General features: G+C 39.9%; 1 protein-coding gene across 1 annotated transcript; it reads right to left on the bottom strand.

The window, feature by feature from the left end:
• Positions 1-120: 120 nt before the first annotated feature.
• On the bottom strand, positions 121-14,424 carry LOC129276215 (trypsin-1-like). Its single transcript, XM_064109687.1, has 5 exons — positions 14,179-14,424; positions 11,500-11,725; positions 9,156-9,421; positions 3,297-3,448; positions 121-2,400 (listed from the first exon to the last, which is right to left on the bottom strand). Exons 1-5 carry the CDS (start codon positions 14,222-14,224, stop codon positions 2,242-2,244), a joined length of 849 nt encoding a protein of 282 aa, XP_063965757.1. The 5' UTR covers positions 14,225-14,424; the 3' UTR covers positions 121-2,241.

Genomic DNA, 14,424 nt, shown 5'->3' with positions numbered 1-14,424 from the left:
CTTTATTTCATTCGTTTCTTCATTTGTTTCTTTCTTTTCACCTTTCCTTCATCCCCATGTCTGTTTCTGTCGATTTTTTAAAACTCCTTACCTTTCAAATAAAAATGTACTCTTTCTTTTCGTTCAGATTCTTTCTTTTATTGTGATACCCAGGCAGCGGGGCTTAAATATTCAAAATGAGATTTTTTTTTTTTTTTTTTTTTTTTTTTTTTGGGGGGGGGGGGGCAAATTCCCCCCCCCCCCGAAAAGAGCGCCAACTATATTTGGGTCTAATGATTGGTAATATAGGCCTCCATAAACTTGGCCAAAATTTCACTTCGACCTGTACGAAATTGTAATCTAATCCAAGTGGGGGATAATTTCAAGTTACTATTAGTCCAAGTATTCAATGCACAGGTGGCGGGGGGGGGGGGGGGGGTTCAGCCCCCTAACTTTTGTCCAAAAACTTTTCTTTTTTACTCCAATTCTTTCTGGATTGACGATTCTCTGAAAATTTATAATAATCGTATTCATGGTTTTAGACATTACCTTTACAGAAGGCAACACCAAACGATTTACACCAGTGTTAATGAACACCCATTGGTGTTATAACACATTCCGTATTCTTTTTATTACTTGTACTAGCGAGTTTTGGCCATTGCATAGGAGACGGATTCTACAACATATTAAATATATTGAAATTGCCCGTCAAGTTACAGTGAACAGCTTAGAGGTCATTGTAAAAAAATGGTGAACCGGGACAGCAGATTGTTCTAGGATTCGGAGCTAACAAAAAATTGCAGATATGTCACTAGGCCAGAGTCTAGGACGAAACTGTTTTTTTTTTAGTCACCGATTTAAGACAAAGGCTGCTTTGTTATGAAGGGCTTTTGGCAATATATATTCAACTTTCCAGATAGCGTCTGCGTTGTTGTAGCAAACACTCCATGGTATATTTTCAATACCTGAAAGTGTCCTGTTAAACTCTTTTGCCTGAAACACCGTTTTAAAAGGAGCCTCACGTCGCTCTACTCCTGTGATTCACCAAATCTCTATTCAACCGCTTGTACCTATCTCTTGCATCTCATTCTCAGTCGATGGAAAACAACGTATACCACAAGAACTCGATATCTCAGTGTAATACTCATATCAGTCAATGAAAGAAAACAGTCCAATTATTTAGTGCAATATGTCCTCCATTTTTATTCATTATTTAACATGATTCATTTCTATTTTCAACCTGTAATTCATTGTCATTGAAGGTCATTTTACTGTTTGATTGGTGTAATCGTTCTCCACCATTTCCCCACTAAATATGATTATCATGCTTGTGTATCCGTGAGCTGCTTGCCTATGAACGTTGATCAATGATACCAAAGAAACACTTCGGGACTTCAAAGAATAAAATCAATTTTAATACTAAAGTTTACTCTGAATCAGTTACTGAATTCGAGCCTGTTGATTGGCATAGGAGCACTATAGTCTCCAGGCACAGACCTTGACACTGATACCAACAAGTGGGTCTTCAAGACTTGGACAAATTAATCTTGCTGTCAGTTGAAGACTAATGCGTGGCTTCTCTATTCTTTTTGGCAGTTTTTGACACTCTATTCATGTTCCACGCGTCTATACCCCTGCAAACACAGCTCTTATGTCGTGGATGTTATCCACTCCTCTTTGGCCCTTGGTTAAAACACATTTAAATAATAATTGTATATCTTCCACGTCGACTGTTTCAGGGCCTACACTTTCATCTTTTCCCTTCTCTCTTGCATTTTCCAGGATACAGTCCCTTATTTAAAGAATCTATGAGAAAACATTCTATTTCTCCTGTCTATTTAGACCACTTTCCTCGAGTGAAGGGTTTGCACAGCAAACTATATGTACAGAGAAGCGCTCTGCTCTGGGTTTTACAATGGTAATTTTCAGAGTATGACTATTTGTTAGTGCTGACAACTTTCATTAGAAGGTACTCTGTTTCTGATGTCTTATTTAGTAACTTGGCTTATTGGTATAATACTCATTGACTGTGAATAGAATAGAATAGAATGACACTGGCAACCAGGAACTTATATTTTGATTATGAATGCTTGTTTCATAGACGATCAGAACACGGTATCAAACGTTTTGGATTTTATTATGTCATCATAGATTACAACTAACGAACGTAGAGGGCGTCAACATTTTGCATCGCCCTCTACGTTCGTTGATTACAATTAATCTTGGAGGAACTGTGACATGTTTTCTGTCTCATACGAAGGTTTAGTTAATGTAGCTCTGAATCCAGTCGTAGTAGTTGGCCACGTTGGTGTAGACCCCATAGTAACCTCTCTCGGCACAACCCTTGCCAAAGCTCACGACTCCAGCAAGTTCCCATTGACCGCCTGTATTTTTCACCACCAATGGTCCGCCGCTGTCACCCTGTCCATGGAGAACAAAAATCAGAAATAAGTTCTTGTACAGTTGAGTAATAGGGAGTTTTCGCATTTAGTTCGGGGAAACTCTTTACAACGCATCGATTCCTTTGAAAATGCAATTAAAATCACAATGGAAAGCTGAGAGGCTTTTGTCGAAAGTTGGTGGATTGGGACGGCAGATCATCCGAAGATTTGCACCGGACGGACAATTGCAATTATGTCGTTGACCAGGGTCAAGACATTCCAATGCTGTCCCGGTCCACCAACTTTCGACAAAAGCCCCTCAGCTCTCCATTGTGATTTGACTTGCATTTTCAAAGGAATTGATGCGTTGTACAGAGTTTCCCCGTAGTAAATGCGAACATTCCGAAATAAGTGAATACAGAAGAGGGACTATAAGCATAACAGCGGTGATTCCGTTCGTATACAGTTTTGAAAGTGCATGTTCGAGCACGGTATCGACGCCCCTCCTCCTATCCACATTGTTCTCGCTATTCTAAAGTGTGGATTTCGTTATCATTATACATAGTATTGAAAAACAAATCGGACGAAATTTACGAATAAAGGGTCTGATTAATATGATTTAGTTATTTAGACCATGTAGACAGAATAACCCACTAACTGTCTTAAAACCCCCCAAATAGCCATTCACTCTTGAAAGAAGAACTACAACATTGCAATAATTCTGGCGTGATATGCCAATATGAAAGTTATACCTCGGTCACATTTGCTCTACGCCGGCCGTACGGCGAAAACAGCCGTTTTAATCATTTTTATTCAAACCACCTATATTTAGCTGGTACAAAAAAATGTTAAAACGGCTGTTTCTGACTCGCCGTACGGCCACCGTAGAGCAAATGTAACCGATGTATTAACACCATGTCAATTTTATATACCTACCTGGCAGGAATCTTTTCCTCCCTCGTAGAGTCCCGCACAAATCATATAATCAGGATTGTAGGTGATACCGCCATAAGCCCTCTTACAATCGGTATCACTGACGATGGGTACCATAACCTGGTAGAGAGCATCTGGAGAATCCCCGCCAGATTCTAGAATTTTAATGGCAAAAAAAAAACAGAAACGACGCCATATTTTTCTTCCTATAGTCAGTCAAATTTTACTTTCCAACGACTTATTTGCTCTCGTTCGACCAGAAAGTAAAAACATTTGACAGTTGAAAACCCACTAACAATTAGACACGTCATGAAACGTTCCCTAGCTCATACCTCGGTCACATTTGCTCTACGGCGAGTCGAAAACAGCCATTTTAACATTTTTGTTGTTGAACCAGCTACATATTGGTGGTCTGAATAAAAGAATAAAACGGCTGTCTCGCCGTAGAGCAAATGTGACAGAGGTATAAGAAACGTGATTTTAGCATAATGGGATTACGATGCACGCCAAACAACTTTTAAAAAGTATCTCACAAAACTATATTTGTATACAATTCTAGCTCACAATCATTGGTACTTGCTTTTGTAATGAATCCATATTGGTAATATTTGCTAAAGATATAGTATTTATGGACAGCAACTTCAAGTAATTTTTGTTTCTGAATATCCGCCTTAATTATTTCATTTTTTAAATCCTTTTATCGTGCTTATCCTTTAATGAAAAGTTGCATCCTGCACCTTATCACTTCAAAGTAAATTTTTCCCCGCCCTCATCTAAAAGAGACAATTGAAAATTGTAAAAAAAAAACGACGAAATTGTAGATCTGTGGCTTATAACTGTTAACCAACCCAAATAAAAACTTGCTTTTATAAGGAAAAGAAAAATCAGACAAGTTGATAGGTGAAAGTTTGAACAATATTGGACAAACAACAAGAAAGTTATAAATTTTTAAAAGTTGTAAATATTGGTAATCACTATGCATGGAGACTTCAAATTGGCCGCATATGGGATGGCATAGTGATGTAAGGCAAGGACTACTCTTCCATGTACTCCAATACATATTATGGCTAAAATGTCATTTCAAATTATATTTTTCTTTCATGAGGACATAAAACAATATACTACCTGGGTTATATTTAGATTACTGCCCCAGGGGAGTGGGTACTTAGGAGAAAACCACAAATCCCTGATAATAAAGTACATGGCCTATGGGAAAGTTGTCCTTGCCCCTTGTCATAATTTACTTACCCAGTTGCCAATTTGAAATCTACATAGTATTAGTGATCTCAATTTTAAAGCAGCTATAACTTTCTTATTGCTTGACCGATTTCTTTCAAACTTTCACCATTCTGTTTAATTTATTTTTCTCCTTCCCAACACAACATTTTATGGCCAAGGCCGGATTCCCCTTTAATGATTCAGACTAGTCTGTATACATTAAAATACTGGGCATTTTTGTGTAGTAAAATATACCTCTGTTGTGGTGTTACAAAAAATCCTCCCTTTCATTGCACATTTTTAACCCTAACTTACCTGGGTGGGGGGAGGCCTTTCACCCCTCGACATTTTTCGCGATATATATCCGCTGCGTGATTTTTTTTTTGACCGCGCAACTCGCTGACTTTTTACTTTCGAGTCTCTCGCAACTTTTGTGACCAAATTTGTGACGCCCGGGCACGCGGTTAAGAATTTTACGCAATATTATGTAAGTGAATGTCGGACCAAAATTGCTCGAAAACGCATTATAATGCACAAAATAAATACAAAATCTGTTTCAGCTAAAATTCATAAATGCGTGATTATTGTCACTGCTTAAAATTGACATTAAAAAAAACATTAAAATACACAAATAATTGCTGTTGGTACCGGATTTTTTCCCCTTTACAGTTGTTAGGAATGCCATAAAGAATATTTTCACCACAAATTAGCTTTCTAGGAGCTTTATTTAGTGAATTAAAGCAAAACGTATGATTTTATGAAGAAATTAGCGTAATCAATTTATATTTAAGAAATGAGAATTATGTGCAATTTACACGTGCAACGGCGTAGATTATATCATTCTCAACCTTCGTGCAAATTTTCGTCGGGATTGCGCAATCCGCGAAAGAGATCTTGGGGGAGGGAGCCTAAAAGGCCCCCTTCATGACTTTACACTCTCAAAAAAGCCTAGAGAAATTATTGTTAATTCCCCAAATAAAGAGGAGTTGTGAGTTGCGAGAAAGTCAAGTAGCAAGTAAACGCATATCAGATTGCGTCTAAGCAAGACATAGTAACTCCTAGGTGAGGACGTGCATAAGACAATAATAGCGCTGGGATTTTTCGCAGCGGCGGCGCAGAATGAATCGTACAACGCAGCAAATGCATTGAAAAGGCAAATCAAATCACATTGAAGTCTTTGTCGAGCGTCGGAGAATCGAAACAACAAACACATATCTGCAATTTTTCGTCACCTCCGAAACGTCAGACGAATAGGCAGTTCCGATTCATCGACCCTCGACAGAGACTTCATTGTAATTTGATTCGCATTTTCAATGCATTTGCTGCGTTGTAAAGGAGTCATTCTCGACCTTTCGTTCGAGAACGCGAACGCTTATTTACAACGGTTGTTGATTTTGGAAGAGACTTTTAGGCCCGTCGTCATGGTCGTAAAACTCTGTCCTGCAATGCAAATTGTGTGACATGAGATTTTTTTTCGTTTCGCATCTGGAACGGAAACATTCAATCTGCGTTCCGTGTGCAAAATTCTGGTTGCTGCTATGGTAACAGCGATATATCCGATTTAGGACGACTTTCCAGAGCCACATTTGATTCCGCCCAGAGCTCGAGAGGCCGCCCGGGGGGCCCACTTCCATTGAAGAGTGGATACCAGGCGCGACCACGCGTAAAAAGGGAAAGAGTGGGCAAGTACGTTAAGGCCACCGCACACCTTACGACCCGACCAGTCGCCGACTGGCTTGCGACTGAGTGAGGGGAGATGTGACGTCACAGCGCATGTCAGCTTCAGAGTCGCAGACCGGTCAGAGACAAGTCGCAAGGAAAATCGGAAGGATTTGACATGTCGAATCCTTATGACTGGATCGCAAGCTCAATCCAAATTCCAGCCAATCAGACAGCAGAGTTGCACGACGCGTATATGATAAACAACGCGCATACGCAGTAGTAAACGCATTCTCTTTGTTGTTATGCCAAAAAGCAAAAAGCGCATGCGTGAGTCGCAAATCGGATCGCAAGGTGTGCGGTGTCGTGGCTTATGACTGCCTTGCGATTCATCTCCCCTCTCTCAGTCGCAAGCCAGTCGCCGACCAGTCGGGTCGTAAGGTGTGCGGTGGCCTTTACGTATAAGCCTATGTAACGTATAAGGGTGTCAAAAACGATGTTTAAAATGCTGAAAAGGGGGATATATTTCCAATACTTGTAGGGTTTTACAAACTAAATACTTGTTAAGAGATGCATTTTCATAATCTGGAAAAGACTTGCTTCCCTTGTTTAGTGTGATTTTCGAAACCCCATGGTTGCGCCTGGTATCCACTTATCAATGGAAGTGGTCCCCCCGGGAATTTGAATCTAATCCCCCATTTCTGGGGAAAGTAAAACGTAATGCCCCTTACATTGTGTGCTAGAGGCATATCGTTTGTGTAGGAGGAGTAAGCAAAAGAAAAAACCCCGCAAATTTGGCTTGTATTCAGACGTATATATGTTTAGGCCTATTGCCTATGCCGTGTACATATCAACGCATGCGAAATGGTTTCGGCTGGAGAGGTGATCTGACCCATGGAATCAATTGCCAGTGATCCACCAATAATCCACATTAAATGCAATATCGATTCGATGGACTGTAATGATCTATATCTAAGCCTTAATTCAGTAACTTTTTCCTCACTCAATATGTACTCGATTAGTTTAAAAAACCACTTTCTTATCCATATGTCATAATCTATACGATGATGACTATCAGTCGTAATGTACATGCATGTATGGTGCGGGTGTCGCGGGAAAGAATTTTGCACAGGAAAAGCAGATCTGTAGGGCCTGTAACCCCCTGTAACACAAAGCTTAGCAATGATTGTAGAGCAGTTTTCTACGTTTGATTCTATTGACTATAATGTACAATCAATCTTAAAAATCAATTGTATGATAAAGCGTCAACATTTGTGTTAGAGGACCCTAATATTAGCGTCCATGAGGTTTGCGAAAGCAAAAAGTCCCTGATATCTCCATGGTTCGGCCGATATGCTTGATTTGAGGACTTGCGCTTCCTAAAGCCCCTTTCACAATTGACGTACGACCATTTGCGACCTTTTGGTCGTGCGACAGGCTGCAACAGGCATCAATCGCTAGTCATCTCATAAGATCGCACAGAGGCTTTCACAGTTGCAACAGCTGTCGTACAACAAAAACAACCAGTGAACCCCGTTGCACGAGAAAGTCGCATATGCTCTTATTGTGCTCGTGCGATCACATGCGAGTGTTGCACGAGGGATTGCGAGTGGAACGGTCGCATACATGCGAATGAAACGGTAGTGCAATGTTGTAAGCCGTTGCGATCGGTCTTGCAACAGTCTTATGGCCCGTATTATTATCGCAACCAGTCGCAAGACAGGTCTCTGTACATGTAGGTCGCTTGCACATGTGCAAGTGTTGCACGACCTCCAGTCAAGTAAATGCGACTACTTAGTTGTGCCACCTCTCGCACCAAGTCGTACAACGTTGAACAACACTCGCACGATGATCGCCCGACCGATGGTACGACCCCGGGTACGGCCTGATGCGAGTGAATCGATCGTATTTGATCGCGTTCGGATTTTGAACATGTTCAAAGTTCAGATGTGACCAGTCACGACCACCTCGAGTTCGTGCGACCGTCTACAACGACTGCGAGTGCTCGCAAGACACCAAGAGATCGATCGTGCAACAACAAGAAAAAACTGTTGCAGGCGGTCGTAAACTGGTCGGACGTCAATTGTGAAAGGGGCTGAACGGTCGCATACATGCGAATGCAACAGTAGTGGAATGTAGTAAGCCGTAATTTCGATCGGTCTGGCAACAGTCTCATATTATCGCACCCAGTCGCAAGACTGGTCTCTGTAGGTCTCCAGCACATGTCCAAGTGTTGTACGACCTCCAGGCGACTAAATGCGACTATACTTAGTTGTGCCACCTCTCGCACCAAGTCGTACAACGTTGAACAACACTCACACGATAATCGCCCGACCGATGGTACGACCTGTTGCGAGTGAATCAATCGTATTTGATCGCGTTTGGATTTTGAACATGTTCAAAGTTCAGATGCGACCAGTCACGATCACCTCCGACCACCTCGAGTTTGTGCGATCGTCTACAACGACTGCGAGTGCTCGCAAGACACCAAGGGATCGATCGTGCAACAACAAGAAAAAACTGTTGCAGGTGGTCGTAAACAGGTCGTACGTCAATTGTGAAAGGGGCTTTATAGAGTACCGAAGTGTGACATTATGCCATGACAACGAACCGGCTATTTATAAACAGAGTCGCAGATGACGATCGTCTATACACATTTGTATTTGCAAAAATGGTGATGTGCTAGAGAAACACGCGATATAGAGCGATATGAGCGAGTCGGAATACTTCCGGGTGGGTGTTTCATAAAGCTGTTCGTAAGATAAGAACGACTGGTGACCCTTCTTGTGGTAAATTGTATAATAAATTGCCGCCCCTAACTTACGAACAGCTTTACGAAACACCCACCCGGAAGTATTCCGACTTTATTTTTTTAGAACCAGGCCGCCATGACACCATGGCATCTGACGTCATCGCTTCGATACTCTATATGATGAATTGAACAAAGGTTTCTTGCAATGCCCCGTATGACTAACCTATTCTTACCTAGATTTCCCCAGCCAGTAACATACGAATCTTCACCATTAGCCGGCCTATCTGAAGCAATGCAGGCTGGCGAGACGTAACTATTCATTTGGACACTACCCTTGATCTTTATAAGGGCTATGTCATGATCGTTATCACCGAGAGGATTGTAACCTGGATGCAGAATGATCTCTTCTGCTTCGAGCATCTGGCGAGTGCTTTCCCCCCATCTTGTTCTCTCATGAGCTCCCACATAAAATAGGTAGTCCCATAGTTGCATGTCATTGCTGCAAAAAATGACACAAAAGTTAATTTACAGTGCGTCCCAGGAAAAAAGAAAACGAAACCGAGAATTATCGATGATCTATCATAACTTAATCACAAATACAATAGACAAAGTACCTCATTGTAAAGCTCAGAATCTCATCGTCCATCACTTATGCATGAGTGAATAAAGACAATGCGAAAAAATGATACCAAAAGTCACTTTTCGGTATCTGAATTAAACAACAAAACATGTTCAAAGAGTTCAACATATTCTGCTATTTGATTAAGTACCCTAATCACAGAAAATGGTCAAGAATATAAAGTTCTATCTCTTTTAGACACGGCTTGTATTTCTATGAGATTTCATTCATCAAATCTTTTTTTTTTCATTGATTCCCTACCGGAGATGATGTCAACAAAACGGAGTGTTTAGTAAGTCTGAAAGCTAGCCTGTAAAAATGTCTCCATTTTATAAAATTATTAAAATTCAAGCATTATTTCAAATGAGTAGAATTATGTGGAGACCACGCACCTACCAAATTTCCAGCGATTTCTATCCTGGGGGCCCCCTACAAGGTCACACCCGGTCCCCATGGCCCCGGGACGCGGGGGTGCTGAAGCACTTGCCTCCAAGATTTGCCTGGGGTGGTGCGTGTGTTATTCACTATATAGGCAGCACCACCCTGGAAATCAGGTAGGTGTGCAAAAAAGTAGAATATATAACCAAAAGCACCTTAATTATGCAATGACTCCTCTCCTTTTTTGAATTTTGCTTGTCAAAGTTTTCCTCGCCAAGATCACCTTCATTCTGAAGTGAAAACCCCCCTTTTTTTCGCTTGTCATTTTTTTCTTTCAAACCTGCAACCCCTTTTATTAAATCTTTCGCGGGCCCTGCGGGTCCTCATGCGGTCATCTCTTCAAATTACCCATGTTACCCGCGCTTTTTGAAACCTCAGTCAGCCAATCAGCACTCTGGATTTCATAATAGTCAGAAATTTCAGAAATCTAGGCTTGCATGAAATGTGCCACAAGGATCGAGGTCTTCGAAGAATGTTTTTTTAACAAGGATATGAATATATTCTTGGGAAATATTACTGAAATTTATGAAAAACTATGTTTGATGGATTAAACCAGTCTGTCTTATATTAATAAATAAAACGTTCGGTGATTGAAACTAGTGTGGGGTATTCCTACTTTGTATTGATTTGTTCATTGCGGCACTTATTAAGCCATGCAACTTCGGAACGGGTTCAAGGCTGTAGCCATACCTGCTAGTCACGTGTTCGTGCTTTAATTTTATTTCAATCAAGCATTTTAAGGTGCAACACTGAATTTTGGATGATTCATTTAAGCCTCTTTCTCATTGGTGGTGCGACAACCGTTGCGATTGTGTGCAACATATATTGTGACCAAGTGATCGTATAACGATCGCACGAGCAATTGTGAAAGCCCCTTTTGGCTTCCTCTTGCGCGTAATATCTGAGGCGCCCTCAAATGCACGAGAAAGCTAGCCTACGGAGATGACATTCATGCGCTTATGTCAGCCGCGCATGATAATAATAATATAGGGTATTTATATTGCGCACATATCCACCTTGTTAGGTGCTCAAGGCGCTCCTATATTACCCGGCTAAGCTAGGCGTTCATAGCGCACACAGCTTTTTAAGGAATTACTTCCTACCGGTACCCATTTACCTCACCTGGGTTGAGTGCAGCACATTGTGGATCAGTTTCTTGCCGAAGGAAATTACGCCATGGCTGGGATTCGAACCCACGACCCTCTGTTTCAAAGTCCGAAGACTAATCCACTGGGCCACAACGCCCCCTATGATAATCATAGGGGCTACTGGCTGCATTTTCGAGTGTGTGATCCGAGGAAATTGTTAAGGATTTCATTTTTCCTACATAAATTATATATTGCCGATCTGTTTTATTAAATAAATACACGTCTCCAAATTCGCAATATAATGCAGAATGCTCTCGGCACAAGCGAATCGTTCTTGTCGTATCGTGTAAACTATATACAAGTACCACTGTGCATTTTTTAAAGAATAAAAGGGTCTATTAAAGTTCGTGTTCTTCAGTGCCTCATACTTACTCATCAAAACAATGAGCCGCAGAAACGATCCAATTTTCATTAAGAAGGGTCGCTCCACAGTAATGGTACCAATATTCATAAGTATAGCTGTACTTGATCACTTGTGTCATCCAAGGCCAACTGTTAGGCTTGGCTTCGTGCCCTCCAACGATAAAAGTTGACATATCTAGTGGAGTAATTGCTGGTTTACCACAAGTTTCGTCCTTTGGTGGATCAAAGATCCCTCCTAATATTAGTTTAAAGGGAGAGGGGATAAAGCATATTAAATTTAGCCATATGGAACGCGACAACACAACCGGGGGCCGTTTCATAAAGCTGTTCGTAAGTTAAGAGCGACTTTTAAGAACGACTGGTGAACCTTTCTTACGCGCTTAACCATCGCCAAAGAATATACCATTTACCACAAGAAAGGATAACCAGTCGTTCTTAAAGACGCCCTTAACTTACGAACAGCTTTATGAAACAACCCCCCGGACGGGGCGGCACCATTTATTAGAACATTTTAGCAACACTACGCAGACGCTTTCTATAACGCAGAGAATCTAATGTCAAAAACCCTTTATAACAAGCAGCCTTTGTCGAAAATCAGTGAATTAAAACAACAGTGTCGTCCTAGATTCTGGACAAACGACACATTTGAAGTGTTATGTCCGTTCCGAATCTTCAGGCGATGTGCTGTCCCGGGCCCCCAACTTTCGACAAAGACCTTTAATTTGCCCATTGTGATTTGACGGACATTTTTAATAAAATTTTCAACGTTGCAGAAAGCGTCTGTGAAGTGGATGCTGAAATACGATATTGCGATTTTTTTTTGTAGGGGGGGGGGGGACGATTACAGGGGTAACCCAGACCTTTGATATTTTTTCTTTTTTGTCTTTGAGTTTTCCCCTTTGTTTTCTCTTCCCCCCCCCCTTTTTTTTTACTATGTACTTGAAATATCATAGGGGCGTCGCCTCCTTCCCCATTAAGTACCAGGACCAAAGTGTTAATTATTTTTTTCCCATAAATTTTTATTAATTTTGTAGAGAAATTTCTTGTACAAAATGCATTATGTGATAAATATTCCAACATGAAAACAGAATTTATTTACACATATACTAAACGGTATTAAATGCGATATACGCTTAAATCCATGCATGCAGGAAATCTGGTGACCCAGGCTTAGCCATTTGACTCATGTTTAATAATGAATACTATTCTCATTATTATTATTATCATCACCATTATTGATTTTGATATTATCATCATTATTATCGTTATTATTACTATGAGGATTAAGCGTATAAGCTACATGCATATCATTGTAACCGAATAAGTTAAATGCGTTGAAATGTCCAGATTCAGTTGGAACGTCGACCTATCATATTTCGTTATTTTCCATATATCACATTTCTCAATGATCTGGTTTTATTTTAGATTTGGGCAACGGGATAGTATACATATAACCATTTAGATTTTATTACACGTGTACATTTGGTAGGGATGTAGTTGTTGAGAGACAGGAAAATGGTAATAAATTGTTGGATACTGAAAGGGGAAGTTCGCCCTGACGATAAGTTAGTTTTTATAGAAGCATAAAAAATAGGGGGAAATATTGATGAAGGTTTGATGTCAATCCGTCAACTGAAAAAGTGTTGCTTTTTTATGCAGGTTCCTTCGTATTTAACCATACTTAAAATTTCCTTTGATTTCAAATCGCAGTATTCAATCTAGATGAATGATGCCACGTCTGATTTATATTCCATGTTAATTCTTCTGATTGAACTATTCTTCTTAATTTAAAAAAATTGACAAAGTAAGTAGGAACAAATCAGAGTATGAATAACAGAAATAAAAAAAGGGAACTCACTGGAGAGCATCCCTTGTTTATATGAGTCCCCTGAAATAAATAACTGATCAAAATTCATCAAATAATTACAAATAGAAATGAATTAAGTTCAATAGAACATAGATATATTATACTGTTTTTTTGTATCATGTTTATAATTATTTGAAATATGTATTAAAAAAAAGAGTCAAATCAAAATCAAATGAAATAAAAACTTATTGACAGGGTGAACGTACCATTTAAGTGGTTGTATAAATCATAGTTAACTGTTAGATGAATTTATTTATTAATTTGTTTTATTTCGTTTCTGCATGCCATGACAATGTACATAGTGTGACCTTCACAAAAGTAAAAACATTACTTTTTACACACAAAAAGATGTATAATTATGATCATTTACATAGCAAATTATACCAAGGTTGCAGACATGCAGTGGTATGACAATATACTCAGATGCTTGAGCCGTTGTCACACATTTGGATATATAAAGTACATACATAAATATTTAAACAAAAATGCTAAAAAGTCTAAACGAAGCTAGCTAATGATAAAGAAAAGAAAAAAATATATACAAATCATTATATGCCACAACTATTTACAAATATTTACAAAGAGTGTGTGAGGCGTAATAATACTTTGAAATTATATTTTTCTTTAAGTTGAAGTTATCCAGTACAACAAATATTTGTCTTGCTATAGAGATGTGAAAAATATCAAGGTTTACCAAACCGATGGGCAATTAATTTTATACCACGCAGCGAACTCGTTACTCAGCACGAGTTGGGCAAACCGTTCAACAAATAGTTCAGTAGAAACAAAATACTTTGGGTGATAGAAGATCCAGAGCTTACCCTGGATGGCGCCCAAAGCGCAGGCGAGTACAAAGAACCTCAGCATGGTGAATAGTTGATGTCCGGTGTACAACTTGAAGCTGCAGTCCGATGAATGGAGATATTGCTGAAAAGATGTTACATTAAAAACATTTTTTTCCCGCTAGGGACGGGCGGACCTCCACGTCTTCGTATAGAAGGGTCTGATGCCCCTTATACCATAAGATAACAACGCGTGCTCTATCTCCCTCTCATCTTGTCTCACTA

Source organism: Lytechinus pictus, chromosome 14 (assembly GCF_037042905.1).
Source record: "Lytechinus pictus isolate F3 Inbred chromosome 14, Lp3.0, whole genome shotgun sequence".
Taxonomy (NCBI): Eukaryota; Metazoa; Echinodermata; class Echinoidea; order Temnopleuroida; family Toxopneustidae; genus Lytechinus; species Lytechinus pictus.
The sequence above is the reverse complement of the archived record's forward strand: the minus strand, read 5'-3'. Positions and strand labels throughout refer to the sequence as shown.